This window comes from Moschus berezovskii, chromosome 21 (assembly GCF_049115385.1).
Source record: "Moschus berezovskii isolate FMDL1 chromosome 21, NW_MosBer_1.0, whole genome shotgun sequence".
Classification (NCBI taxonomy): Eukaryota; Metazoa; Chordata; class Mammalia; order Artiodactyla; family Moschidae; genus Moschus; species Moschus berezovskii.
In genome coordinates, this window is record NC_142480.1 from 9,948,566 (window position 1) to 9,974,615 (window position 26,050).

Below are 26,050 nucleotides of genomic sequence, written 5' to 3' on the forward strand. Positions count from 1 at the left end.
GTAATGGGAGTTTCGGGCTAGGATTTGGGGTTCTGGTGGCCAAGGGCATCAGCAGACTGGGGGTTCTCAGAGCAGGTCTGGAATCTGAGCTTCCCCGATGGTCAGCCCCATGGGGCTTACTTGCCAGACAGGAGGATCTTGTCTAGTAGGACTGGGGTGAGGCCTGAGAGGCTGTCCTTGTGCCCCCCCCCCACACCCTCCTGTGCCGGGGAGCGGGCAGTGGTACGGACTCCCCGCCCTGAGCCAGGTGGGGGATGCTCACCGCGCCCGTGGCCTCTGCCTGCAGCCGGATCGAGTGGGTGTGGCTGCACTGGAGCGAGTACCTGCTGGCCCGGGATGAATTCTACCGCTGGTTCCAGAAGATGACGGTGGCGCTCGCGCCCCCCGTGGAGCTGCAGCCCAGCCTGAAGGAGAAGCAGTGGCAGCTGAGCCACGCCCAGGTGCTGCTGCACAACGCGGACAGCCAGGCGGTGCTCCTGGACCGGCTGCTGGAGGAGGCGGCCTCCCTGTTCAACAGGATCGGGGACCCCAGCGTGGACGAAGATGCCCAGCAGCGGATGAAGGCTGAGTATGACGCAGTGAAGGCCAAAGCCCAGGTGGGTGAGGGTGATGGGCTGTCTTCACCCATCCATCCGTTTATCCCATCTACCCATCCAGCCACTCATTTGCTCTCTGAACATGTACCCATCCACCTATCCATCATCCACTATCAACCCACCACCTCCCATCCATCCATCTCCCTACCTCTCCTATCCATGTTTATCCACTTACCGCCTGTCTCCCCACTAAACTCCCAAAGCTCCCTTTCACTGTTTCCCTCACTCACCACTGCATCCACTTACCTGCCCAACCTTCCATCCACCCAGCCTCTTTTTTATCCATCAGTTTACAGTCTCGTCCATCTACCTCCCCACCAGCCTAACCAGATCTCCTATTCCTCTCTGCTGCTGCCAAGTCACTTCAGTCGTGTCCGACTCTGTGCCACCCCATAGACGGCAGCCCACCAGGCTCCCCCATCCCTGGGATTCTCCAGGCAAGAACACTGGAGTGGGTTGCCATTTCCTTCTCCAATGCATGAAAGTGAAAAGTGAGAGTGAAGTCGCTCAGTCGTGTCTGACTCTTAGCGACCCCATGGACTGCAGCCCACCAGGCTCCTCCGTCCATGGGATTCTTTCCCGGCAAGAGCACCCGGAGTGGGACGCCATCACCTTCTCCGCCTATTCCGCTCTACAACCACTTAGTCAGTCACCCACCCGTCTAGTCATTCACCTGCTCATCAACCCGCCCGTGTGCTCCGCACTCACTCACGGGCTCGTCCGTCTCTCCAGCACCCACTGTCCACCCTTCACCCCCGTGCCTACTGTCTACTTGCCGCCTGTCTCTTCACCCACCCACTCGAGCATTCTGCAGCTACCTACCCATCAGTCTTCCACCTACCCGTCCACCCAGCCCTCCACCATCCATCTGCCCACTGGCACATGGTCTACCGTCCGTTGGCCAGTGTTGCTCCTGCTTCACACACATGTGGGTACTTAGTGTGTGGGTGTTGACTGACGGACGGATGGACCCTGAGCTTCACTTCCGCCTGACTCTCCTCTCCTCTTCCACTTTAGTCCTTCTTCTTTGCTCTCTCTTGCCCTTCCCGCAATCCTTCTGTTCACTCTTTGTCCCTATCTTTCATCTCATTTTTTTAAATTAATTTATTCATTTTAATTGGAGGCTAATTACTTTACCATATTGTAGTGGTTTTCCGTACATTGAGATGAATCAGCCGTGGATGTACATGTGTCCCCCATTCTGAACCCCCCCATCCCATCCCTCAGGGTTGTCCCAGCACACCGGCTTTAAGTGCCCTGTTTCATGCATCGAACTTGCACTGGTTTCACCTCATTCTAGACTTGGTTTAAACTGTCCATTGAGTTATTATGTTCAATTTTGTTTCAAGAAATTCTGTTTGGTTTTGTATTACGTCTGTTCTTTTTTCCATTGTCCATTTTCCTTTAAACTTTGCACTCCACCCAGATAAGGACGCTATCCGTAGGCATTCTAAGCATGCATATTTTACAGTCATCAGGCTGCTCAGGTAGCTGAAGTTCCAGGCCCATTGCTTCTGTCTGTCTGGTCTCCTAACATGGTAGATTGTTTCTGTGGGGGCTTTGTAATTCTGAGCCGTGAGCTCACCCTATTTGAACCCTATCTGCAGAACCCCGTGGCTGGGCCTGGCACTCAGAGAACTTGTGTTTGCTCCAGTCAGGGTGCTATGGGAATTTACCTTCAGGATTTCTGTTTTCATGTCACTAAATTGTCTTGGGGGTTCCTAAATCAAGTGGGTTCTCTGCACTTGAAGCCCCAGCCAAAATGGTGCAGAGGCTCCTGGCTGCACTCTGAAAGGCGAGTGTTTCTTCATTTGTTTTCTTAGACAGAGCCCAGGCTGAAAGATGTGTGCGTCTTTCCTGGGTTGTGCTGGTGGGAAGGTTTTTTCTCTAGTTCACCCTTTGACAGAGGGGGAGCCCCTTGAGGCTTCTGCCTTTGTGCAGTGGTCTCCACCCTCCGGGACCCAGAGTCTTATCTCTTCCTGCAACCTGAGCAGCCCGGGAGATGTCAAGCACACTTGTGAGTTTAGGAACCTGTTTTCTGTAGCACCTTTGCATCTGGTCCACGGGAAATCACTTACCTTGGCATGTGTAGTGTGTGTGTGTGGTTCTGCATTTAAAATATGCCTGTTACGTTTTATCCAGCATTTCTGGCTGGCTGTGGTAGAAGGGTATTCAGGCTTCTAGTCTCCCATGTTGCTGGAGCTGGAAGTCTCCTGGGTCCTTCAAGTTATGGGAGATGGTTCTATAATAAGCAGAGTCTAGGAATCCGCGAACAGGAATAGGATGCTAGCCTCTAAAGCTTGGGGAGGGACCTGGGTTCCAGGCAGGCTCTGCTGCTTCCCAGCTGTGTGGGCCCAGGGCCGCTCACCCTGAAAGAGTGTGCACGTGACTTCTTTGAAGACTGGAGAACATTTTCCCAGCATAAAGGATGACGTCTGCTCTCAGTATCTATGGTAGAAAATAGCCACAACAGTGGTGTCTGCCACACAGCAGGTGCTGGGAGCCACTCACTGAATGAGAACCCCACCGCTGCAGCTTGGAGGCTTGGAGGACAGGCATGGGGGTGGAGCTTGTCTCTAGGAAATGTTACCAGTTGGCCCTCCCTCAGCGCATCCAAGTGACTGGAACCGGCTCAACAGCAATCCTCTCTCCAGGTCTGCCCCGCGGGCCCAAGCAGGGGAGATGCCTGCGCATGGCCTCCTTGCTGTGACTTTACAGGAAACAGGTTCTTGTGCCAATTGACAGAGAGCTACTCATGCAGGAAGCTGAAAGTGGCTTTGTGTGTGTGTGTGTGCTTGTGTGTGTACTCGTGTGTGTGGAAGGGACTTAACTTGGGGCACCCATGAGCACCAATTCTGAAAAATGATCACCTCAGAGGTTCTCGTCGTCCCTCCAGGGGACTCTCCCCTCCATCGGATCCAAAAAAAAAAAAAAAGAAAATCATAGAAATCACAGCTCTTATTGGCGACCGCTTCCTTTTCTAAGTCCCTTCATGTCTTTGACCTCACTTGATCCTCCCTGTCTTCTTATGTGGTAAATAGAGAAGGTGTGTGTGACTGGGACCCCTTTTTTTAACTAAAAAAATAATCCACAGATAAACAGCAAGGTCCTACTGTATAACGCAGGGAACTATATTCAATATCCTGTGATAAACCGTAATGGAAAAGAACATGAAAGAGAATGTATATATCTGTATAACTGAATCACTTTGCTGTAGAGCAGAAATGAACACAAAATTGTAAATCAACTATACTTTCATTAAAAAATATTTTTTTAATAATTTAAGGGTCAGATACCACTGGCCCCTTAGAAAGAACTAGAAGTCCTGGTGACTTCCTGTGTGGGCTCCTCCTTTGGTGGAGCCCCAGGTCCTAGATGAACCGCTGCACCTGTGCCCGTCAGAGGAGAGTGGAGGGGGCAGCCGGGACTCTTGTGGGTCAGGCTCAGAAAGCAGAAGCAGTGGTACATGGGAGGTTTCGAGTTCCTGGATGAGGGAGCAGGTTTTTTTCCCAAGGGTTTTCCCGAGGCAGAGCCCAGCTGGCAGCCTCCTGGGCTAGGAGTGTGGGGGCTCTGCCTTGTAAGGATGGGGTTGGGGTGGGGCAGGGGGAGCTGCCACCCTGGCTGAAGCCCTTGGAGTTGCCAGATGAGCTAATGAATTCTGACCTTGATGTGTAAACTGGGGGGTGGGAGGAGGCGTTGCAGGATGATTGGACCCCATGAAAGAAAGCAGTTCGGTTTGGACTTTTGGGCTGTTGGCTGAAGCTCACAGATGCTTGATTTTCTCTTTCTGGATGTCAGAAGTTTGGGAACTCTCTTGTAACTCATGGAAACCCAGGTAGCTCTTGGAAGGGCCTGGGATGGGGGTGGCGAACGTGGAGCTGTTTCTTGCCTGTCCCAGAGCAGGCTGCAGAAGGTTGAAAGGTGCTGGGTGGGGAGGGGCCAGGGCTGGCCTCTATAGAGCCTCTGAGGTTATATTCAAGCTGTTGTGTGACTGTGCACTTTGCTGGAAAGAACAGCCATGGTTTCCATTGGATTCTGAATGGTGCCGTGACCTTCAGAAGACAGACGCTACAGAGAGGGGCAAACTTTTTGCAACACCCTTACAAGGTTCCTTATAAATAGGGAGCAGCCTTCCCACATTCCCTGACATCAGCCTCCCAGGCATACCCCATACCGGGCCTTCCAGCCCCAGACAAATGGAGGACACTCTGGCTCCATCCTATGCAGGGTGGGGGACGTTGCATGTCCAGTAGCCCTGAGGTTCTTGGTGACCTGGATGCCTCCTAGTCACCTGCTCTCTGTACATTTGATGAAGGCCTTGCCTTGTGTTAAAGGCAGATGAGAAAGCCACCCTGAGGAGGCAACTGAAATCCTCCTACCCCAGTGACGAGAGCCACACTGGGATCCCTAGAGGTCCAGGCCTATTCTCAGGGTGGGCAGGATCCCTGGAATACTGTCTTAGCCTTCTTGGGCCAGACACAAAAGAACAGCATTGATAGGGCAGCTTTAAAAGCAGGAATTTCTTTCTCACAGTTCTGGAGACTGGGAGGTTGAAACTCAAGGTGTCAGCAGATTTGGTTCCCACTGAGGAGTCTCTTCTTGACTTGCAGACATATGCTTTCTTGCTGTGTCCTCACACAGTGGAGAGGGAGGTGTCTGCAAGCCCTCTGATATCTGTTCTTATAGAGGCACTAATCCCATCACGAGGGCCCCACCCTCATGACCTTCTATGATCCCGATTACTTCCCAAAGGCCCCATCTCAAGATATCCTCGCTTTGAGGATTAGGGCTTCAACAGGTGAATTTGGGGATGGTGCATCTCAGTCCATAAGAAATACTGTATGTATTGCTTTTATTTATTTATTTACTTCTGGCCACCCTGGGTCTTCATTGCTGCTCATGGGCTTTCTCTAGGTGCGTGGGCTTCTCTCATTGCCAAGCATGGGCTCAGGGCACACAGGCTTCAGTAGTTGTGGCACATGGGCTTAGTTGACCCGCTGCATGTCTGGAAGCTTCCCAGACCAGTGATCAAACCTGTGTCCCCTGCATTGGCAGGCAGATTCTTAACCACTGGACCACCAGGGAAGTCCTAATGTTTGTATTAACATCTCAGCTTTCACCAAGGAGAGTTCTTTCCATCATTTTTTCTGCTAGTTAACAGGCCACTATCTTTGCCTCTAAAAATCCAGTTTTGACTTCTGATATGTTAATTAGCAAGGCCTCTGGTGTCGGTAGGGACAGGATCACAGAAGCGTGGTAGGGGCCACTCTGGACTGGGGCCTTTGAGACCGCCCTGTGGCGTGGGGCAGATTCTTGACCAGGACAAAGGGCTGAGCCCGGGAATGAGCAATGGCACAGTCAGCCCAAAGCAACTGAAAGTCAGGAATAGACAGAACAGGCTGGTTGCCAGTAGGTGGGGCCTGCTTGTTTACTTCGCCCGGTGGTTTTCGGTCCAGTGACTCTGTTTTCTGAGGGCCAGGCAAATAGTAGCATCCGCCTCCTCCCTGCCTCCCGGGGCAGGGGCTGTGTTTGTTTGGCATCTCAGCCAGGAATCAGGGCCCTTCCTGCAGCTCTTAGCACAGGCATGATTCCACACTGCCCTTGTTAATTGGTTGGGTTTTGACATTCCTGACGACTCTGCCCGCACAGATGGGTTAATTGTTGGGTCTAATGAGAGGAGGTGGAGTGGCCTCTCATTCGTCAGGCACGTTCCTCCGACGTGGCCCTCCAGGCCGCGGCTGAATTGTGTTCTGTGATCTTGTTCTGCCTGGCACGGAATGTGACTGGATGCCTGCCCTACTCGGCTGCGTTCCTCGCTGAGCGCCTGCTCACCATCACAGAGGCTTTTGTTTACTCTGGATTTCCCCGAGCGCCAGCACCTCGTCCTTCACACACGCAGAGCCGCCAGCCGGCACTTTTCTTGGAGAGTTGGCTTCAGTACAACATTTATCACCATCAGCGTCAACCAGGGGCCCAGCCTTTATTCTCTGCTTAGTATTCTTGACCCACTTTGTTTTATAAATGAACCTTCCCGTGGAGGAAGGGAGCTGGGAAGGATGCTGGTGGATGCAAATAACCCTGGGAGGAGGAGGAGCCAGCAAGGGAAACATGAAGGAACCTGTCAGTGTGCCTCGGTCCACTTTCAGAATTCAAGCAGCCCCATGTTTCCCATCTGTCAAGCACTAATGTTGAAGTTCTGAGCCTCACTCCCATAAGAGAATTTTCAGCTCTGTACTGAAAGACTTGATCTTGTACCTTGATTTCCCCATCCCTGAAATGGGGATGTTATTTCTCACTTGCTGTGGTAGTTGCAAAGGTTTAAATGGGGCTTCCCAGGTGACGTTTAGTGGTAAGGAACTCGCCTGCCAATGCAGGAGATGCAAGACGGGTTCCATCCCTTAGTCAGGAAGATCCCCTGGAGTAGGAAATGGCTACCCACTCCAGCATTCTTGCCTGGAAAAATTCCATGGGCAGAGGAGCCTGATGGGCTAGAGTCCATGGGGCTGAAAAGAGTCGTGTATGACTGAGCACACACACAGCCATGCTTAAATAGCTAGAGACTATCTTAATAAAACATATTTTTAAAAATGGTTTAAATGAATCAGTATTTCCAGATTTGGTGAGGAGCTTCTCCATGGGAGGAGAAGGCACATACAGATAGCCAGGGAGGTTATTCAAATCCACATGTCTATCTACCCTTCCCAGTTGAGAATTGTTGACTTAGCATCGTAGAAGGTCAGGACCTTTCCTGAACTCGGCCTGGCCCCATGGCTGAGAGCTGAGGTCAGCAAACTATGGCCCGTGGGCTCAAGCCAGCCTAATGCCTGATATTTTTATGACCTGTAAACCAAAAAGAGTTTTTATATTTTTTCAATGATTGGGGGAAAAGTAAAACAGAATATTTCATGACATTGTGAAAATAGTAGGAAGTTCAAACTTTAGTGTTCATGATTCGTTTGACTGGAACACAACCCTTCTTTATGGATTTGCCTGTGACTGCTTGTGTCCTCCAAAGTAACTAGCACATAAAGGGTTGAGAAGTTGCAACAGAAACCATGTGGCAGGCAAACCCCAGGGTATCTACCATCTGCCAGAAAGAAAGAGTCTGCCACCGTCTGGGCCTGCACAGTGATTTTGGAGTCTGAAACTTGCTGTGGTGATCATGTACACAGAGTTCTTAGGCCAGCGCTGGTGCCTTGGTAAGTACTCGGATGGTAGTGGTATGTAGTTGCTGGTCAGTCACTCGGTCGTGTCCGACTCTTTGCAACCCCACGGACTGCAGCACGCCAGGCTTCCTTGTCCTTCACGGTCTCCCAGAGTTTGCTCAGATTCACGTCCCTTGAGTCGGTGATGCCATCCAACCATCTCATCTTCTGTCACCCGCCTCCTCCTCTTGCTGTCAATCATTCCTAGCAGCAGGGTCTTTTCCAGTGAGTCGGCTCTTCACATGTCAGGCCTGGGAAGCCAGGGACAGCCTGGGCTGGGGACCCTCATGACCCTCTCCTCCCCTCCCACAGGACAGAGTGGACCTGCTGGCGCAGGTGACCCGGGAGCATGAGCGTTTCCAGGCGAGCGTGGACGAGTTCCAGCTGTGGCTGAAGGCGGTGGTGGAGCGGGTACATGGCTGCATGGGGCGTAAGTGCCGGCTGAGCACCCAGGACCGTCTCTCGGCGCTGCAGGTGACCCCCGCGAGTCTCCGCTGGAGGAGGGAGGGACGCTCAGGGCTGGTGCGTCTCTGTTAGGGTTTATTTACTAGGATGGGGCCAGGAGGGCGGGGAGCCCAGGAGGTACAACCGTCCCCACATACAGGCCCCGAATGAGGATAAGCATGGGATCTGGCGTAGAATGTATCTGGGGCCTCAGCTGCTTTATGGAAATCTGTGAGCCAGTAGGGTGTTTAGATACCAAGACCGTGACAGCATGGTCTCAGAGGGGGACATCTGGCCATGGAGACATCTTTGGCTGTCACAGCTGGGGGCAGGAGTGCCCCTGGCATCTGGTGGATGGAGGCCAGAGATGCTGCTAAACATCCTACAATGCACTGGACAGCCCCCGACAGTAAAGCATTCTCTGACTTCACATGTCAGTATGTGAGCATAAGGAACCCTGGTGTAGGCATGGAAATTGCAGTGGGGAGAAGCTGGGTCCACTCTGGCCTACCTGACTTCCACGACCTCAAATGTGCTCTGACTCCCACTGTAAAGTGAGTGGGGAGATTCTCTTCAATAATGCCAGGACCACTTTATAATTTTTGCCACAGTTCTACAGCATCTGTACCGTTTATTTGGTTTTCTCCAGGCAAGAATCCTGGAGTGGGTTGCCATTTCCTACTCCAGAGGATCTTCCCAATCTAGTCATCAAACCCATGTCTCTCATGTCTCCTGAAATGGCAGGCAGGTTCTTTACCACTCTGCCTCCTGGGAAGCACGTACAAAGGCCTATTTGTCAGTGAACGAAGTGCTGTTATTCATGACAACATAGAAGAATCTAAAAACATTATACTGAGTGAAAGAAGACAGTTTCAAAAGTTAACTTATTCTATGATTCAAATAGATGCACTTCTAGAATCTTCTGGCATGATAGACATGCTCTGTATTTTGATAACAATGTGAACTTCATGGGCATGTATATTTCTCAAAACTCTTTGAACAGTAACTCAGGAGCTGCATAGATTTCCTCAACTTCCAGTGTGGCTACGTTCAGATAAGCCCATCATTAGTTGAAAATACTGTAAGCTGAAAATGCATTTAATATACCTAACCTACAAAAAGCATCATAGCTTAGCCCAGCCTACCTTAAGTGTGCTTAGAATATTTCCATTCGCCCAAAACCTTCTAACAATAAGCCTGTTTTATGATTGTGTTGAATATCTCAAGTAATTTGTTGAATAGTATAGTGAAAGTGAAAAATAGATTGGTTTATACTCATTGCCACTGCCCCGCATCACGAGAGAGCATCGTGCCACTTATCGTTAGCGTGGGAAAGGATCAAAATTCAAAGTGAGATTCCTGCTGAATGCACATTACTCTCACGCCATCGTAAAGCCAAAAAATCGTTTAAGTCGAACCATTTTAAGTCAGAGACTGCCTGTAATTTACTCTATGTAAATTGCGCTTCAATAAAAGGTGAAAAGATTTTGAAGGTATTTTCAAGTAAACTAGACTTAAAAATGTTTATTTAGGAAGTTTTATAAAAGTGTTTATATTTTTAAAGTTAAAAGTTGATGAACATTTATTTTAAATGAAAGGTTATATCATTGTTATGAATGAAATACCAATTCTCATTCATAATTAGTAGATAACTATACAAATATATGTAATGATGCCAGATTGGGTCATTAGGTTCTATTTAGGTCTGTACTTTTGCCAGCTGAAGGCTCCAAGCCTGAGGCTGCCTCTGTCTTTGTTAAAAATGAAGATTAGGGACTTCATTGCAGGTCCATTGGTTAAAGACTCCACACTCCCAAGGCAGGAGGCATGGGTTCCATCCCTGGTCGGTGAACGAAGATCCTGCATGCTGCAGTCAAAAATAAATACGTAAAAATTTAAAATAAAATAGAAAGGAAGATTAACAAATGTCAGAGAGTGTTGAAAACAGAGAAGTACCCAACAGAGACTTTCCCTTTGACTTAATCAAATAGCTTGTAAATGACATGGGAAGGAAATTACATCCTTAATGTTATAAAGGCAGACAGTCCACCCCTTGGAAAGGTGCCCAGGCTCCAGCCCAGCAATAGGAATTAGCACTTGGCATGATGTTCCCAGGGGCCTTGGGAAACGCAGCAAATATTTTCCTTTTCCCTTCATGTTTTTTTCCTCATCCTCTACCCACTTTAGGGCATTGCCAATGATTTTCCTAAGGGTGAGGAGTCCTTGAAGAGGCTGGAGGAGCAGGCCGTGGGGGTCACCCAAAACACCTCTCCTCTGGGTGCAGAGAAGATCACCAGAGACCTGGAGGAGATGCGGGACGTTCTGGAGAAGCTGCGTGGGCTCTGGGAGGAGGAGGAGGAAAGGTTGCAGGACCTGGTCAAGTCCAAGGGAGCCTGCAAGCAGCAGAGGGGGCAGTTGGAGGCGGAACTGGCAGAGTTCAGGAAGGACCTTCAGAGGCTGGCGGAGGAGGGCCTGGGGACCACGGCCAAGGCAGCGACCGAGGATGAGCTGGTGGCCCGCTGGAGACTCTACTCGGTAAGCAGAGTTTGGTGACGCCACAGGACGATCCAGGTGCTGTGTGTGCCTCAAGGCATCCCCACTTGGAGCTCCTCCATGTAGTGGAAGGATCATGCTAAGTCTCAAGCACACTTGCTCTGGTTTTCTTGATTTTTGATCATCTAAGTTCTGAGTGTAGTAGGCAAATTGAGTGCTTGTACCCATTTTCATTCTCCAAACTGAGACCTAGAGATAATTTTTTTCCCCTCAACATCCCCAAGATGACATGGTAAATTGGTGGGTAAATAAGAGATGTATTGGCTCCAAGTTTGCCATTTCCGTGCCTGATAGTAAGATATAGGGGGACATTTTCTGAGCACAGAGCAGGAATTGTGACATCAAGGGAAGGTTCTCAGTGCAGGGAAGATGAGGTGCAGACACCGCTGGAGCTCTGAAGAGGCCAAGCAGACGATGCCTGTCCTGGGGAGGGTGGAGCGGGTTCCCACCCAGACACGACATCCAGTCGGAGCACCCTCCCCCTGTGCACACCCACCCTTGTGCACACTCACAAGAGGTTTGGCTTGAGAATGGAGAAATGTTTCAAATAAGGATTGACACTACTCCTTTCTTTCCTTATTACATCAGCAGGCTAGCTCGTCAGTTCCATTAGGAGAAATACCTAAAAGGAAAGCCCTCAGGCCTTACCTCCACTCCACACTGTTCTGTTTTTTTCTCTTCCTTCTAGTGTTGCTCATATGCAGAAATATTTGTGTGTGGATAGAAACAAAGTGCACACACACATTTTAGCATCACTGAGCCTTGCAGGAGACCAGATTCACCTCAAGGGTCACCTTGGCACCACGGTGGGAATTGCATCCTCTGTGGGACTGTCGTCCTCCGCACAGGGCAGGGGTGGTGTGGTGCGGCGGTGAAGGGCGAGGACTTGTGGATCAGACTGCCTGGATTCAAATCTTGGCTCCTCTCCTTGCCAACTCGCTGACTTTGGGAGAATTGCTTTAATCTCAGTTAAACGTGACCTGGATGTGATGATAACAGGACCTGCCTCCCACATTCCTCAAAAATGTGTGAAGACAAAAAGTGCTCAGAACAGCAGAGAATCAGCACTCAGGGAGTGTACCACTTTTACTAGGAGCTCTAGGTGAGGGACAAGGTCAAAGGGTGCAAACTCTGGCAGGTGGTGGGGGGAGAATAAGTTCTGGAAAGCCCTGGCAGCACTCCGCTGTCCTGACAGTCACCTGCCTGTGCAAGTCGCTCAGTCGTGTCTGACTGTGACCTCATGGACCAAAGCCTGCCAGGCTCCTCTGTCCATGGAATTCTCCAGGCCAGAATATTGGAATGCGTAGCTGTTTCCTTCTTCAAAGGATCTTCCCAACCCAGGGATCGAACCCAGCAGGCGGATTTTTTACCAGCTGAGCTACCAGGGGAGCCCTGTGCCCGGCTATGATTCAGGAGGCCTTTCCCAAAGCAGGAGGCTGAACACATTCCTACAGGAGCTGTCTGTCCCTCCCGATTCAGGTGTCAGTTACGACCAAGATATGACTAACTGGAAATCAGTGAAAGGGAATTTCAGAACTTAGTAGAGGACTTTTCTTCTTAACCTAGCACTTACATAGTAAGAAACACTCCTGCTGTGTACTTGGTGCCTGACAAATGGGGGTGGCTCCCTGTTACCATGGCAGCTGGGAAGTGGGTCCTCAGGCCAGCCGGGGTCCTGCCAGAGCCCATTCGCTTTCCACTTCCCCACCCAGCCTCCTGCTGAGTGTGAACCCTGCAAGAGTCAAGGTCAAGGTGAAACTCATCACTTCCTGGGACAGCAGGAAAAGGCTGCATCTAAACACGATTGGGGCTTACCAGGTGGTGCTAGTGGTAAAGAACTTGTCTGCCAGTGCTGGAGAGACACAGATATTTGGGTTCAATCCCTGGGTCAAGACGATCCCCTGGAGGAGGACATGGCAACCCACTCCAGTATTCTTGCCTGGAGAATCCCATGGACAGGGGAGCCTAGCAGGCTACAGTCCATAGCGTCACGGAATCCGACACGACTAAAGCAACTTAGTATGCATGCGCTCAAATGGTCGAGTGGCGTGGTTCGGAGTTGCTGGGTGGAAATATCCTGTTGACTTGCCAACAAAAATAACTGCATCTGCAAATCACCTTTTTTTTTTTTTAAATTATTTGTAGTTGTGGCATGTGGGATCTTCAGTTTTCATTGTGACATGAGGATCTTTTTCTATTTTAATTTCAGCATGTGGGATCTAGTTCCCTGACCAGGGATTAAACCCAGGCTCCCGTTCATTGGGAGCGTGGAGTCTTAGCCACTGGACCACCAGGGAAGTCTCACAAAGCATCTTTAGATCACTGTTTCCTTTAGATCAGGTGGGAAGTTTCAGGGGGGCCAGCTTCGACATCAGGTCCACCGTTTTCCAGCTCTGCAGCTGTGAGAAAACTCTCTTAGCCAGAGTTTCCTTGTGTGTAAAGTGGAGTTGCAGAGGACTAACCCCCAGGATCATGGCGAGACTTGAGTTGAAGGGGACCCCAGAGCACTAAGCATGTTGTCCCAGTTCCCTAGGTATTAGTTATCTGTGTGATTTGGTGCCAGTCCACGGCCACGCGGTGAGGTAGGTGATGATAAAGAGAAAAACCAGCTTGTCAGGAGTCAATGTTATTCGGGGGTCACGCAGGGGCTGAGCTCTCGGGGCCCCCGTCACTGCCCTGGGGGACTGTGTTCCCCAGGCTGGCCCACCCCCACGGGCCACGTTCAGCCCTGTGCTGTCTCAGAACCTCACCCGCCCCCTTGGTGTCATCTGTTGCTGCAGGCGACGCGGGCGGCGCTGGCTGTGGAGGAGCCGCGGGTGGACCGGCTGCAGGCCCAGCTGAAGGAGCTCATCGCCTCCCCCCAGGACCCGCAGCCACTCTCGGACAGTGTGGTCGCTGCCATCCAGGAGTACCAGAGGTACCGGGCGGGCCGTGAGCGGGCCTGGACCCCACGCTCAGGGGCCTCTGCCCATCTGGCACCAGCTGCAGGGGGCTTGTGCCCTCTCGCTGCCTGATAAGCAGTAATTCTTGCTCCTCTCAATGACTGGCCGTTATAGGGTCTCCCTGAGCTCAGACACTGGCCCCTTTCTGTAATGTTTTGCATTCTGCTTCCAGAAAGAGACCTGGACTTTGCTCTTTCCTGTGCTAAGTGGCCTGTTCACTCATTTCCATTAAGTCTCCTCATGCCGCTTTGCACCTATGTCATGGTCCAAGGGGAGGGCTTTCCGTACTCCCACCTGCTGGCGGGGCTGACGGAGGCGCCTGGGCCCACCTTCAGGCCAGCTTCTCCCTCCCCTCAGCCCATGGGCTTGGGCACAGTCAGGGCTCAAGGCTCTTAGCTCCGCAAACACCAGCGGATCAAAGAGCCACCCTGTGTGGAGCCGGGCCCGGTTTAAACATGGAACCGGTGCCCGTTTTTACCGCGTGAGGCTCAGAGGGGTTTGGAACACAGCCCAACCATCCGCTTCTCTTTTGCTGTTGTTTTAGTCGCTCAGCCGTGTCTGACTCTTTGCGACCCCATGAACTGTAGCCCGCCAGGCTCCTCTGTCCGTGGGATTTCCCAGACAGGAATACTGAAGTAGGTTGCCACTTCCTTCTGCAGGGGGTCTTCCCCACCCAGGGATTGAACTTGCATTGGCAGGTGGGGTTTTGTTTTTGTCTTGTTTTTTCTTAGCACTGAGCCACCTGGGAAGCACACCAGTCTCTGCAGCATCTCTCATTCCCCTGTCTGATACAGAAGGTTCCTCGAAAAGGAACTCAGGGGCTCCCCCCTGCTGGGTGTCTCTCACCCCACAGTGTTAACAGGCCCCCCTTCTGTATATTCAGAGCTGGGACCTGGTTCCCCCCAGGGTGCTAGTGGGCAGTGGGACAGGGTGGCTGAGGTCTCCCTCTCCGCTGTGCTTGCTGAGATGGCAGGTGCTGGCTATCTGTGACCGGGCGCTAGACATTCTATATATACATATGTATGTACATACGGGCTTTCCGGGTGGTGCTGGTGGGAAAGAATCCACCTGCAATGCCGGAGATACAGGTTCGATCCCTGGGTCAGAAAGATCCCCTGGAGGAGGGTACTGCAACCCACTTCAGTTTTCTTGCCTGGAGACTCCCATGGACGGAGGAGCCTGGTGAGGTATAGTCCATAGGGTTATAAAGAGTCAGACAAGACTAAAGCAGCTTAGCGCGGCATGGCACATGTAGTTGGTGTATAGTGTTTTGTTAGTTTCAGGTGTCCAGCTAAGTGATTCAGTTATACACATATATCTGTTCTTTTTCAGATTCTTTTCGTTGTAGACTATTATAAGTTACTGAACATAGTTCCCTGTGCCACACCATAGGCATTATATTTGAAAACTTATCTGTAGGAATTTTTTGGGCCTAGTGTAATGGCATCTTACTCAATAAGGGATTTTGTTTTCTTTTGTGACGTGTTGGGGGCAGGCAGTCTGAGTCTGAGGTCTCCACAATTCCTCTTCGAGGCTTGTTTCTTTCCCTGGTCTGGAAGCTGGGCTGCAGGTCTGTTGGAGGACTGGCTTACCTCCAGTGCACTTGGATCTGGAAAGCCTAGGCCTCAGGGTCCCCTGGACACCCCTGCAGCCTATGGAATAGGGGAGAGCCTGCCCCGGGAGCAGCACACGCCAGGTGCTCTGGGGGTCCGGGGGGAGGCCCTGCCCCTGGGCTGACCCACTCTGTCCTCTCTCGGTGTCCCATCTCCTGCGCTCACAGAATGAAGGCCAAGAGCAGCAGATTGCGCAATGCAGCAGCCACGGAGCTGTGGCAGCGTTTCCAGAGGCACCCCCAGGACCTGCAGCTGTGGAGGGAGCTGGCCCAGAGACTCCTGGATGTCACCGCCAGCCTGCCAGACCCGCCCTCCATCCACACCTTCCTGCCGCAGATCGAGGTAAGCCTGGTTCTGTCGGGAGGGACGGTGGGTGCCCCTGGGGGAGACCACCAGCCAAGCATGGCATTTCAGCCACCCCCGCAGGGAAGGACATATCTCTTGGTCCTCCGGGTATCTGGGTAGAGCTCCTTGTAGCAGCCTGGCAAGTCCCAAGTGCACACTTGTAATTATCAGGGACAAAAGTCACCCTCAGTTCTTGGAGAGAAGATGAAGCCTGGTGCCATGTGTGGCCCCAGAACTCTGCCGTGACCTGCCCCTGCCCATTCTCTTCCCAACCCTGCCGCAGACCGTCCTCTGCTGGAAGTCTGAGGATGTCAGGCCGTTACCTTTACTGTGTACCAATTGGGATGCATGTGACAAGTGGCAGAAAGCCTGACAGTGTTGACTGAAAACACAGAGACTTTCTGGTGGTTCCAGAACTGGCTTGATAGCTCAATGGTATCTTCCAGAACCCAGGCTCTTTCCAGCCCTAAAGTGCATCTCCCTTCATGGTCCCGGGGTGGCTGCCGGCATTGCCCGTGTGCGTCCTGACTGGTGTATTGGGCTCATGGTATATGGCTGAATGTCCTCATGTTTTTGGGTGACACATCTGAGCTTTTTCTCAGCCTCCTTTAAAATGGTTCAATAGTATGGCTCAATAAATCACTTTAAATGGATGCAGAATATTCCATTTAGGGGCATGCCCTTATTTATTTTTTAAGTAGCCACAATTAGATCGTTGAGCTTGTTTGCAATTTTCATTGTCCTAATGAATGTACATTGAATATGCATGTACACTGATTTTTATTTCCGTTGCTGCCATTCTCCTCATTTTACTGATGAGGGATCCGGGCCAGGGAGAAGTGAGAGAGCGTGTTCAAGGTCTGGCTGCTCAAGAGAAGCAGAGCTGGGGCCAGAATGGTGGGTTAGAGAGTCTTGGCTAACATTCTCAGCCCTGTTTTCACTTTGGCTTCTGGAAACAGCTTTGCGAAACAAGCAGAACGATTCTTATCATTTGACTGTTGAGGAGCCACTTGTTTGAGGTTAACGCAACCGTTAAGTGGCAGGGCTGGCTTTGACCCAGGCCTGTCTGACTTTCCCTGCTGTGTCAGGACATTGCCTCCTGTCCTTCCCATGGGGGCAGAAAGCAACCTGGGACCTTCTTGAGGCAGGAGAGAGGTCCTGTCGTTCTAGAGGGGGACCCAGGACTCCCAGGGCAGGACTTTCACTGAGCAGTGGGTTGGAACATGTGGGGCCAGGACTTTGGTTTACTCACCTTTGGAGTCTGTTTGCTGGTTGGGAGTGTGTCTTTCATCATTCCCACTGGCCCGCCTGGGCAGAAGGGATGCCACAGGTCAGGGCTCAAGCTGCCAGCCCACTCCTTTTTGGTCACACCATGCAGCATATGGGATCCTAGTTCCCCAGCCAGGAACTGAACCCATACCCTCGGCACTCGGAGTGCAGAGTCTCAACCACCGGACTGCTAGGGAAATCCCAGCCCTCTCTTTTCTCGACTCAGCTTCTGCGTCTAGCCTCAGAGCAGCTTGTAGATTGAAAGTGAAAGTGTTAGTTGCTCCATCGTGTCTGACTCTTTGAGACCCCATGGACTGTAGCCCTCCCAACTCCTCTGTCCATGGAATTCTCTGGGCAAGAGTACTGGAGTGGGTAGCCATTCCCTTCTTCAGGGGATCTTCCCAATTCAGGGATGGAACCCAGGTCTCCTGCCTTGCAGGTATATTCTTTTCCATCTGAGCCACCAGGGAAGCCCTGTGGATCAGCAAAGCTCCAGCCAAAACCTGGGCATGGCTGGTGTGTTAGTTCCCTAAGGATGCTGTAACAAAGCACTAAAAAGTGGTGCTTTTATAAAAAAGAGAAAACAATAGAACTTCATTCTCGTGAAGTTCTGAAAGCTGGAAGTCCAAAGTTGACGTGTCAAGAGGATCTTGCTGTCCCCAATGGTTCTAGGGGAGACCCCCTCCCTTGCTTCTTCTAGCTTCCTCCCTGGCAGTTGCTGGCATTCATTGCCTTGTAGGTCCACCACTCTGATCTCCGCCTGTCATCATGTGCCCGTCATCCCCCTAAAGATCTCCACCACCTCTTCCCTCTGTGCGTGCATCTGGCTCTAAGTCTTCCCTTTCTGTAAGGACACCAATCAGCGACATCATTTTAACTTGATTGCCTCTGGAAAGCCCCTGTCTCCGAAGAAGGCTGCATTCTAAGGTAGTGGAGTTGAGACTTGTCCATACCTTTTTTCCCCCACCATTTCTCCTTTGAAGGTCACAATTCAACCCAGAACAGCTGGTTAGATAATAATGGATGAGAAGATCTATCTTTTCTTGTGAGTTCAGTGAGGGTCCTGCACTGTGTTAAATGCTTTTTAGGCATTTAAGCCTCGTGACAGCCCCACGAGCTGGGATGTGCCTATTGGTTATTTACCGATGAGGAAACTGAGGCTTGGAATTACCCAGGTTCTCCCAGCCAGTGGTGGTGGTGGTGGTTTGGGACCCCAGGGACTGTAGCCTGCCAGGCTTCTCTGTCCATGGGATTTCCTAGGCCAGAATACTGGAGTGGGTTGCCATTTCCTTCTCCCCTCCCAGTCAGCGTGCAATCCAAACTCATGACTGCAACTCCCCATCCTGAATTCTTCACCCTTGTGATATTGTGTCTGAGTCTGGCAAAAAGGGAATGAAGGTGGCCCCCTACCTCAAGAGGCTTGGCCTCTGTGTGGCTGATCACCAACTATACACGTCAGCAGCAGATCACCTACCTGGGCTGCAGTCTTACTTCTTCCTCTCCCAGCCCCATGCCCAGCTCATTATCTCTGTAAGATCATCAGATATCAAGTGGAAGGACTCTGGCCAGCTGAAGACAAAACCCCTGGCCTCCAGGCTCCTGAGCCCTCGGTGAGAGAAGCAAGACATGTTTACCTCCAAGAGCTGGTTGATCAACAGGACCCTGAAGTTGGGCAAAGGGCTTCGGGGCAGGAAGAGTGAGTGTCAGCTGGGAATGTGACCAGAGCAGACTTCCTGGAGGAGGTGGGACCTGGGCTGTGCAGAGTTCAGGCTACCCGCATGGGAGCTGGCTGCCCATTACACAAGGCTGTGGAGTTGCCTGTTGGTCCTCTCTCTGCCCCATGAACTCCTGCACATCACGACCCCACTGAGATGCCACCTCCTCTGGGAGGGCTTCCTGAGTTCCCTCTGATCATGCTCCCCTAGGCCCTTTTGTTGTTGTTCAGTTGCTAAACCGTGTCCGACTCTTTGCGACCCCACGGGCTACAGCACGCCAGGCTTCCCTGTCCTTCCTTTGCTCAAACTTATGTCCATTGTCTCAGTGATGCCATCCAACCATCTCACCCTCTGTCGTCCTCTTCTCCTGCCCTCAATCTTTCTCAGCATCAGGGTCTTTTCCAGTGAGTCAGCTCTTCACATCAGGTGGCTAAAGCATTGGAGCTTCAACTTCAGGATCAATTCTTCCAATGAATAATCAGGGTTGATTTCCTTTAAGATTGACCAGTTTGATCTCCTTGCTGTCCAAGGGACTCTCAAGAGTTTTCTCCAATACCGCAATTTGACAGCATCAATTCTTTGGTGCTCAGCCTTCTTTATGGTCCAGCTCTCACATCTGTACATGACTACTGGAAAAACAATCAGTTCAGTTCAGTTCAGTCGCTCAGTCGTGTCCGACTCTTTGCGACCCCATGAATCACAGCACGCCAGGCCTCCCTGTCCATCACCAACTCCTGGAGTTCACTCAAACTCATGTCCATGAGTCGGTGATGCCATCCAGCCACCTCATTCTCCGTCGTCCCTGTCTCCTCCTACCCCCCATCGCTCCCAGCATCAGAGTCTTTTCCAGTGAGTCAACTCGTCGCATGAGGTGGCCAAAGTATTGGAGTTTCAGAAAAACCATAACTTTGACTATATGGACTTCTGTTGGCAAAGTGATGTCTCTGCTTTTTAATATGCTGTCCAGGTTTGTAATAGCTTTTCTTCCAAGGAGCAAATGTCTTTCAAGTTCGTGGTTGCAATCACCATCCACAGTGATTTTGGAGCCCAAGAGAAAATCTATCACTGCTTCCACTTTTTCCCCTTCCATTTGCCATGAAGTGATGGGACCGGATGCCATGATTTTAGTTTTTTGAACACTTTAGTTTTAAGTCAGGGGTTTTCACTCTCCTCTTTCACTTTCATCAAGAAGCTCTTTAGTTTGTTCTCACTTTCTGCCATTAGAGTGGTATCATCTGTATATCTGAGGTGGTTGACATTTGTCCTGGAAATCTTGATTCCAGCTTGTGATCCATCCAGCCCAGGATTTCGCATGATGTACTCTGCATATAAGTTAAATAAACAGGGTGACAGTCTACAGCTTTGACATACTCCTTTCCCAGTTTTGAACCAGCCGTTTGTTCCATGTAAGGTTCTGTTTGTTGCTTCTCGATCCACATTCAGGTTTCTCAGGAGACAGGTGAGGTGGTCTGGTATGCAAAGTGTCCCGCACGCCAACTTGGGGATGGCCCTCTGTTGGTGGTGGTGGAGGATCACTGAGTAGAGGATCAGACTGGTTCAGTTTGGGTTTGGCTGCAATGTGTAGAGTCGATCTGGGGGGCAACTGGGAGGCAACAGATGGTCAGGAGCTGCAGGGGTCCACATGAGCAAGGCTGAGAGTGCACCACGGTCAGTGGGAGCCAGTGGAGCGGAGACAGATTTCTGACACTCATGGGAGGCAGCCTTCTTGCTCGGGATTTGGTAACAAGATGGATGTGGGGGGTGAGAAGGGAATCAGACTGACCCTGACATTCAGGGCCTCCCGCCACCTTCCCACCCACCTGTTTCTCCTTGCATTCACAGCTCCCTCGGCCACCAGCACAGAGGCCCAGCCTCCCGGGCAGGTGCAGCCGGATCAGGTGCTTTCCTGCCCCAGCCTCATCCTGCTCTGCCATTCATGGAAACCTTGTCTCCCCCAGGCGGCCCTCATGGAGAGCTCCCGCCTGAAGGAGCAGCTGACGGTGCTGCAGCTGAAGAAAGACCTGCTGGGCAGCATCTTCGGCCAGGAGAGAGCCGCAGCCCTGCTGGAGCAGGTGGCGACTTCCGTGAGGGACAGAGACTTGCTGCACAACCGCCTTCTGCAGAGGAAGAGCAAACTGCAGGTGAGCCCCGTCTTGGCCCTCAGCTCAGCCCTCCTGCAGGCACAGCCCTGTGTCCTGACCCCAGCCCTGCCACTCGCCACCGCGTGGCCCTGGGCATATCTTTTGTTCCACACAACCTCAGAGCCCTCTGGATCATCTGGGTAGGATTATGGTGGGATCCTTCTCATCTGTCTGCCTCCTGCCTCTGCCCCCAAATCCCATTCTCTACTCATCAAATCAAACTGCCTTCTGCAGAGAGCTGGGGGGCAGTTAGATGGCAAGATGCAGAGAAAAACACTTGTAAACTTTAAAGCAGCAGAGAGCTGGAAGCTGTTGTTGTTCAGTGGCTCAGTCGTGTCTGACTCTTTGCAACCCCATGGACTGCAGCATGGCAGGCTTCCCTGTCCTGCACTATCTCCCAGAGTTTGCTCAAACTGACGTTCACTGAGTTGGTGATGCCATCCAACCATCTCATCCTCTGCCCCCTTCTCCTCCTGCCCTCAATCTTTCCCAGCATCGGGGTCTTTTCCAGTGAGTCGTCTCTTTGCATCAGGGGGCCCTAAAGTATTGGACAGTTTCTCCTTTTAGGTCACAATTATTTGCTAAGCATCTGAGAATGATGACAGTGACAAAGCGATATCTCTAGGACACTGATCAGAGGCCAGGCACCTGCAAAAAGCCCCACACCCCTGGTCTGATTTATTCACCGGAGCAGACATTTAGCATACATTTTGGGGTCTGCAAGGCCTGTGATATCTGTTGCAGCTTCTGAACTCTGCTGGTGTAGCAAGAAATCAACTGTAAATGAATGGACATGACTGCATGTCAATACAACTTTATTTACAAGCACTGGCCTCTGGTGGGACTTGGGGTACATGGTAGGAGATGCAGTTTGCCAGTACCTATTCTAGAAGCAAAACAGTTGTTAGGTGAGGACACAATGATCCTCACAGAGGGGCATCCGATCCCCTCAAGAACTCCAGGAAGCCTTCCTGGAAGGGGTGGTTCCTGAGTGAGTAGGAGCCGGATAGGAGACTGGAGAAAAAGCAGCCTGTCTGTGAGTGTCAGTTTGTGCCACAGGGAGACCGAGGGGAAGGCTGAGTTGTGTGCTGCCTGTTGTGTCTTTGCAGAGCTTACTTGCTCAGCACAAAGATTTCGGGGTGACTTTCGAGCCTTTGCAGAAAAAGCTCTCAGACCTCCAAATCCGGGTCCAAGCTGAGAATGGGCTTCGGCGGGACCTTCCTGAGAAACAGGCCCAGCTTCTGAGGTTGCAGGTAAGAGGTCTGTCTGGTCCAAGTCACCTCCACTCAGATGTTCAGCTGTGCTGGAAGCAGCCCCCTTAGAGTAATAGTGGCCAGCCAAGCAGCAGTCAGCCCAAGCCAGAGACTGTGATTCCTCCCTGGCCCCTGAGATCTGACCTTTCATCTTAGCTGAGTTTCTGCTCGTATGCCTGATGATTCCTGGCCTTTAGAACCTCCAAATGGCTGATACTTGAGCCCAACAAAATGATAAGTTTTTTGCTTACTCCGTGGTTCTAAAGACTAACATGAATATTTGCTTCTAAAGTTGCTTTGCTAAGTGTTCCTAATGAGGCCAGAGGCCTTCAGCTAAATACATGATTTGAGGATTAAGAATAAATATTTTAAAACACGTGGACTGTAGGTAGGCTGATCATGAATCATTGTTGGCTGGGTGATGAGCTTGCTGGTTTTTTAAATGCACATGAAACAACAGTTATCTTTTTAAAACCCAGGCACAGCTCATACATAATGGGAGTGTTCTTTGAAAGGTATTAAAAATGATGCATTTGGGGGCTTTAAAACTAAAGCTAAGATGCGATTCTCCATAAGAAGAGATGGTCATCAAGTAGGAGTCCAGACTCGAGTCTGTTCCCCAGCTACGCCTTCTTGTCTTCAGCAGTTTATTTTCATGGTGTCGCAGAATATTTTCATCTCATTTTAAAAATTCTCACCAGTCCTAAGAGTGGGCCCATCAGACAGCCATATGGTGTGGCCGATGGAGCTGGGGAGTCCCGCCATTCCTGAACCCTCGCAGTCTTTTGCCTTCAGGGTCCACCCTGATCAGCATCCATGAGAAGGAGAAAGGATGCTCCACTCATTCTTTTCTCTCCTTCAGGGTCTGCAGGAGGAGGGGATGGACCTGGGGTCTCAGGTGGAGGCCATGAGGCCCCTCTTCCAGGGGAACCCTAACCACCAGCACAAAATGGACCAGCTTTCCGCCGACCACCAGGCCCTGCAGAGGTCTCTGGAGGTAAGGGGCCAGCAGAGGGTCTGTGTTAGCAGAGACGAGGTCCCTGGAATCTGTCCGACCCTCCTGAGGACTTTCTCCGTCTTTTCTTCCGTCGTTCCTTCCAGCCCTTCTTTTTCTTTCTCCCTTCCTCGTTCATTCATGATTGAGCGCCTCCTGTATGCCAGGCAGGATTTTGGGTCCTGAGGATGGAGGCGCCATGAGCAGGAGAGTGAGGCCCCTGCCTTCCTGGGGTTTAAGTGCCGACGGGTAGATGGACAACGAGTCAGCAACTGGTTAAACATACGATTCCACAGGTCAAACATACGTGTCCACAAGTGAAACATACAATGCCGCCCATGCCAGGAGACGAGAGCACGGAGCAGGCCGCACACACCCAGGAGCCCCCATCGTGTTTGCCGTGTTCATGCCAGGCTGCAGGTTGGGTCCCGGTGGCTGTGAGCTCTGTCTGCGGCGCCCTCTGGTGGCCCCCCAGATCCTTCTCGTGTCTGTGCTGTACTGATGTCCCTTTAATGGTGGGACTGCGAGGTGGTGTGGGTAATGGGATGGCTCCTTCACAACTGTCCTGAGGACAAGTTGAAATGCCTGTGCCAGCCCTACCCTGATGACACTGATTCAAGTGAGGTCCTGGGTCTGCATTTGTAACAAGAGCCCCAGGTGTGCAAAGCCAGCTCTCAGGCAGCCACAGCTCAGGAAAGCGTCTAGTTTAAGGCAGGGTGTCTCACCCTTCCAGACCCTGTGTGCCCTATTTTAATAACAAATATTTCTGACATCCTCTTTGCAATCCTGAAATTCATAGATAGTACAAATTACCCACACGATTTACAAATTTAATATAATGCTTTTTCTATCATCAAAAAGAAATAAAAGCAAACAAATTATAAGAAAATAATATGTTAATAATAACCTATAATGGAAAAAGACTGAAAAAAATGTATATATACAGACATCTATATAGATTATACATATTTATATTGATAGAAATTTAATGAAATCACATTGCTGTACACCTGAAACATTGTAAGTCAATTATTGTTGTTGTTCAGTTACTCAGTTGTATTCGACTCTTTGCGATCCCATGGACTGCAGCATGCCAGGCTACCCTGTCCTCCATTATCTCCCGGAGTTTGCTCAAACTCATGTCTGTTAAGTCAATGATGCCATCCAACCATCTCATCCTCTGTCGCCCCCTTCTCCTCCTACCCTCAGTCTTTCCCAGCATCGGGGTCTTTTCCAACGAGTCAGCTCTTCACATCAGGTGTCCAAAGTACTGGAGCTTCAGCTTCAACATCAGTCCTCCCAGTGAATAGTCAGGTTGATTTTCTATTCAACTAGACGTCGATGAAAAAATAAAATAATGCTTTTCAATAAAGTGTTCTAGATGGCCAAAGACATAGGAGGCGATCAGAATATACCCACTCTGCTCAGCTGCAAAGTAAAGTTTGCGCCTGTTGGGTTACATGCAGGGGTGAAACGGTCGTGCCACACGGATGCCTGTGTTCAGCACCAACTGACAGTCTTCCCAAGTGGTTGTGCCAGTTTATACCCCGCACTGGTGGTGGATGAGAGCACCCGTCACCCACACCCTCACCCAGACTTGGTACTTCCCATAAAAGCAGAACAGACTTAGAGGCACTTTAAACCAGACTTGGTCTTTCCCGGGTCAGTTCCTTGCACTGTGCAGAAGAGAAGATCAACCTCTTGTGTCCCTCACTGGGTGGGGAGCCCTGGGGGCCATCTCACCCCGGGGCTCCTGCAGGGCTGAGGGTCCTGCAGGGTGGGGTAGCCGAGGGTTTCAGCCTGGTTCCCCCGGGGCTGTTCCACAGGACCTCCTGGAGGGACGCCAGCAGAGCCTGCGGGAACATTGCACCTTCAACCATGAGCTGCTGAAGCTGCGGCAGTGGATCTCTGTGATCACACAGAAGCTGGAGGCCCACCGTGGGGACACGGGCCCATGGGATGCCCAGTCCCGGGAGGCTGAGGTTGAGGTAAGATGAATCTCCCCACAGAGATGATTATTCTCTCCCCTGCATCCCAAAGGCAGGTTCGGGGGCAGAGGGTGGTGAATGGTGCTCTCATACCAGCGAGCAGACACCCTGACACCCAAGGACTTAATGCATGTGTGTATTTATGTGTGTCCTTTAGAGGCTGCTGGCTGAATTCCCGGAGAAGGAAGCCCAGCTGCCCATGATGGAAGCGCTCGGCCAGCGGGTCATGGAGGCGTCTTCTCTGGAGGGGGCTGCTGTGGTCCAGGGGGAGCTGGAGGAGCTGACAGAGTCATGGAGGGCCTTGAGGCAGCTGGAGGAGAGCCTGTTGAGGTGAGAGGGCCTCCTGGGTTGGAGCCTGGTCTCGGACAACCCTCCTTCCCAGCAGGGAGAGCTCAGCCGTGTTCCTAGAACAGATGGCTGGGGTTCTGCTGTGTGCCAGGCGTGGTGCCAGGTGCCTCCGGGCATCCCCAGGCTATTCTAAGTAGAGGCAGCAAGAGCAGGGAAGTGTCCCAGCTTAGCCTCCAGCCCCTGCTGGCTGGGGCCTCACCTGCATCGGTAGACATATGCCCCTTGCTGACGGTAACATGAGTCTCGAGCAGGGAACTGGAAATGCAGGTGCCCTGGGGAGCTTCTGACCAACCTGAAGGACAGGCCCAGACTTGTGAGGACCGGAAGTCACCTCCCTCCCCAGTTCTGTTACTTCTCCCGTGATCTGGGACGTCCCCATTTCATCATTACATTGACTGGGCTGATTTGACTTCTCAGCCTCATCAAAACCCGGCAGCTGCAGAGGACGACAGAAGTGGATTCAGGGAAGAAAATGATTTTCACCAACAACATCCCAAAGACCGGGTTTCTCATCCTCCCCACAGATCTCACTTCCCGGCATCGCCGTCAGGTAAGTCCATCTCATGGGTTTTTGAGGAGGGCCCAGATCCGAGTCAGCTGATGGTGGGAAGGTGTCACCAGCAAAGGCCCCTCCCCACCTGGGG

General features: G+C 51.3%; 1 protein-coding gene across 6 annotated transcripts in view; it reads left to right on the forward strand.

Moving 5' to 3' along the window:
- Nucleotides 1–26,050, forward strand: part of SYNE3 (spectrin repeat containing nuclear envelope family member 3) — a 112,538-nt gene that overhangs the window by 52,881 nt on the left and 33,607 nt on the right. For all 6 annotated transcript variants that reach the window (XM_055418475.2, XM_088829871.1, XM_055418476.2 and 3 more), the window contains 11 exons: nucleotides 287–596; nucleotides 8,114–8,275; nucleotides 10,433–10,780; nucleotides 13,579–13,715; nucleotides 15,521–15,695; nucleotides 20,641–20,823; nucleotides 21,933–22,076; nucleotides 22,939–23,073; nucleotides 24,897–25,058; nucleotides 25,216–25,388; nucleotides 25,824–25,956. In XM_055418475.2, coding sequence (XP_055274450.2) covers nucleotides 287–596; nucleotides 8,114–8,275; nucleotides 10,433–10,780; nucleotides 13,579–13,715; nucleotides 15,521–15,695; nucleotides 20,641–20,823; nucleotides 21,933–22,076; nucleotides 22,939–23,073; nucleotides 24,897–25,058; nucleotides 25,216–25,388; nucleotides 25,824–25,956 — 2,062 coding nt within the window. The remainder of the gene's footprint in view (nucleotides 1–286; nucleotides 597–8,113; nucleotides 8,276–10,432; nucleotides 10,781–13,578; nucleotides 13,716–15,520; nucleotides 15,696–20,640; nucleotides 20,824–21,932; nucleotides 22,077–22,938; nucleotides 23,074–24,896; nucleotides 25,059–25,215; nucleotides 25,389–25,823; nucleotides 25,957–26,050) is intronic.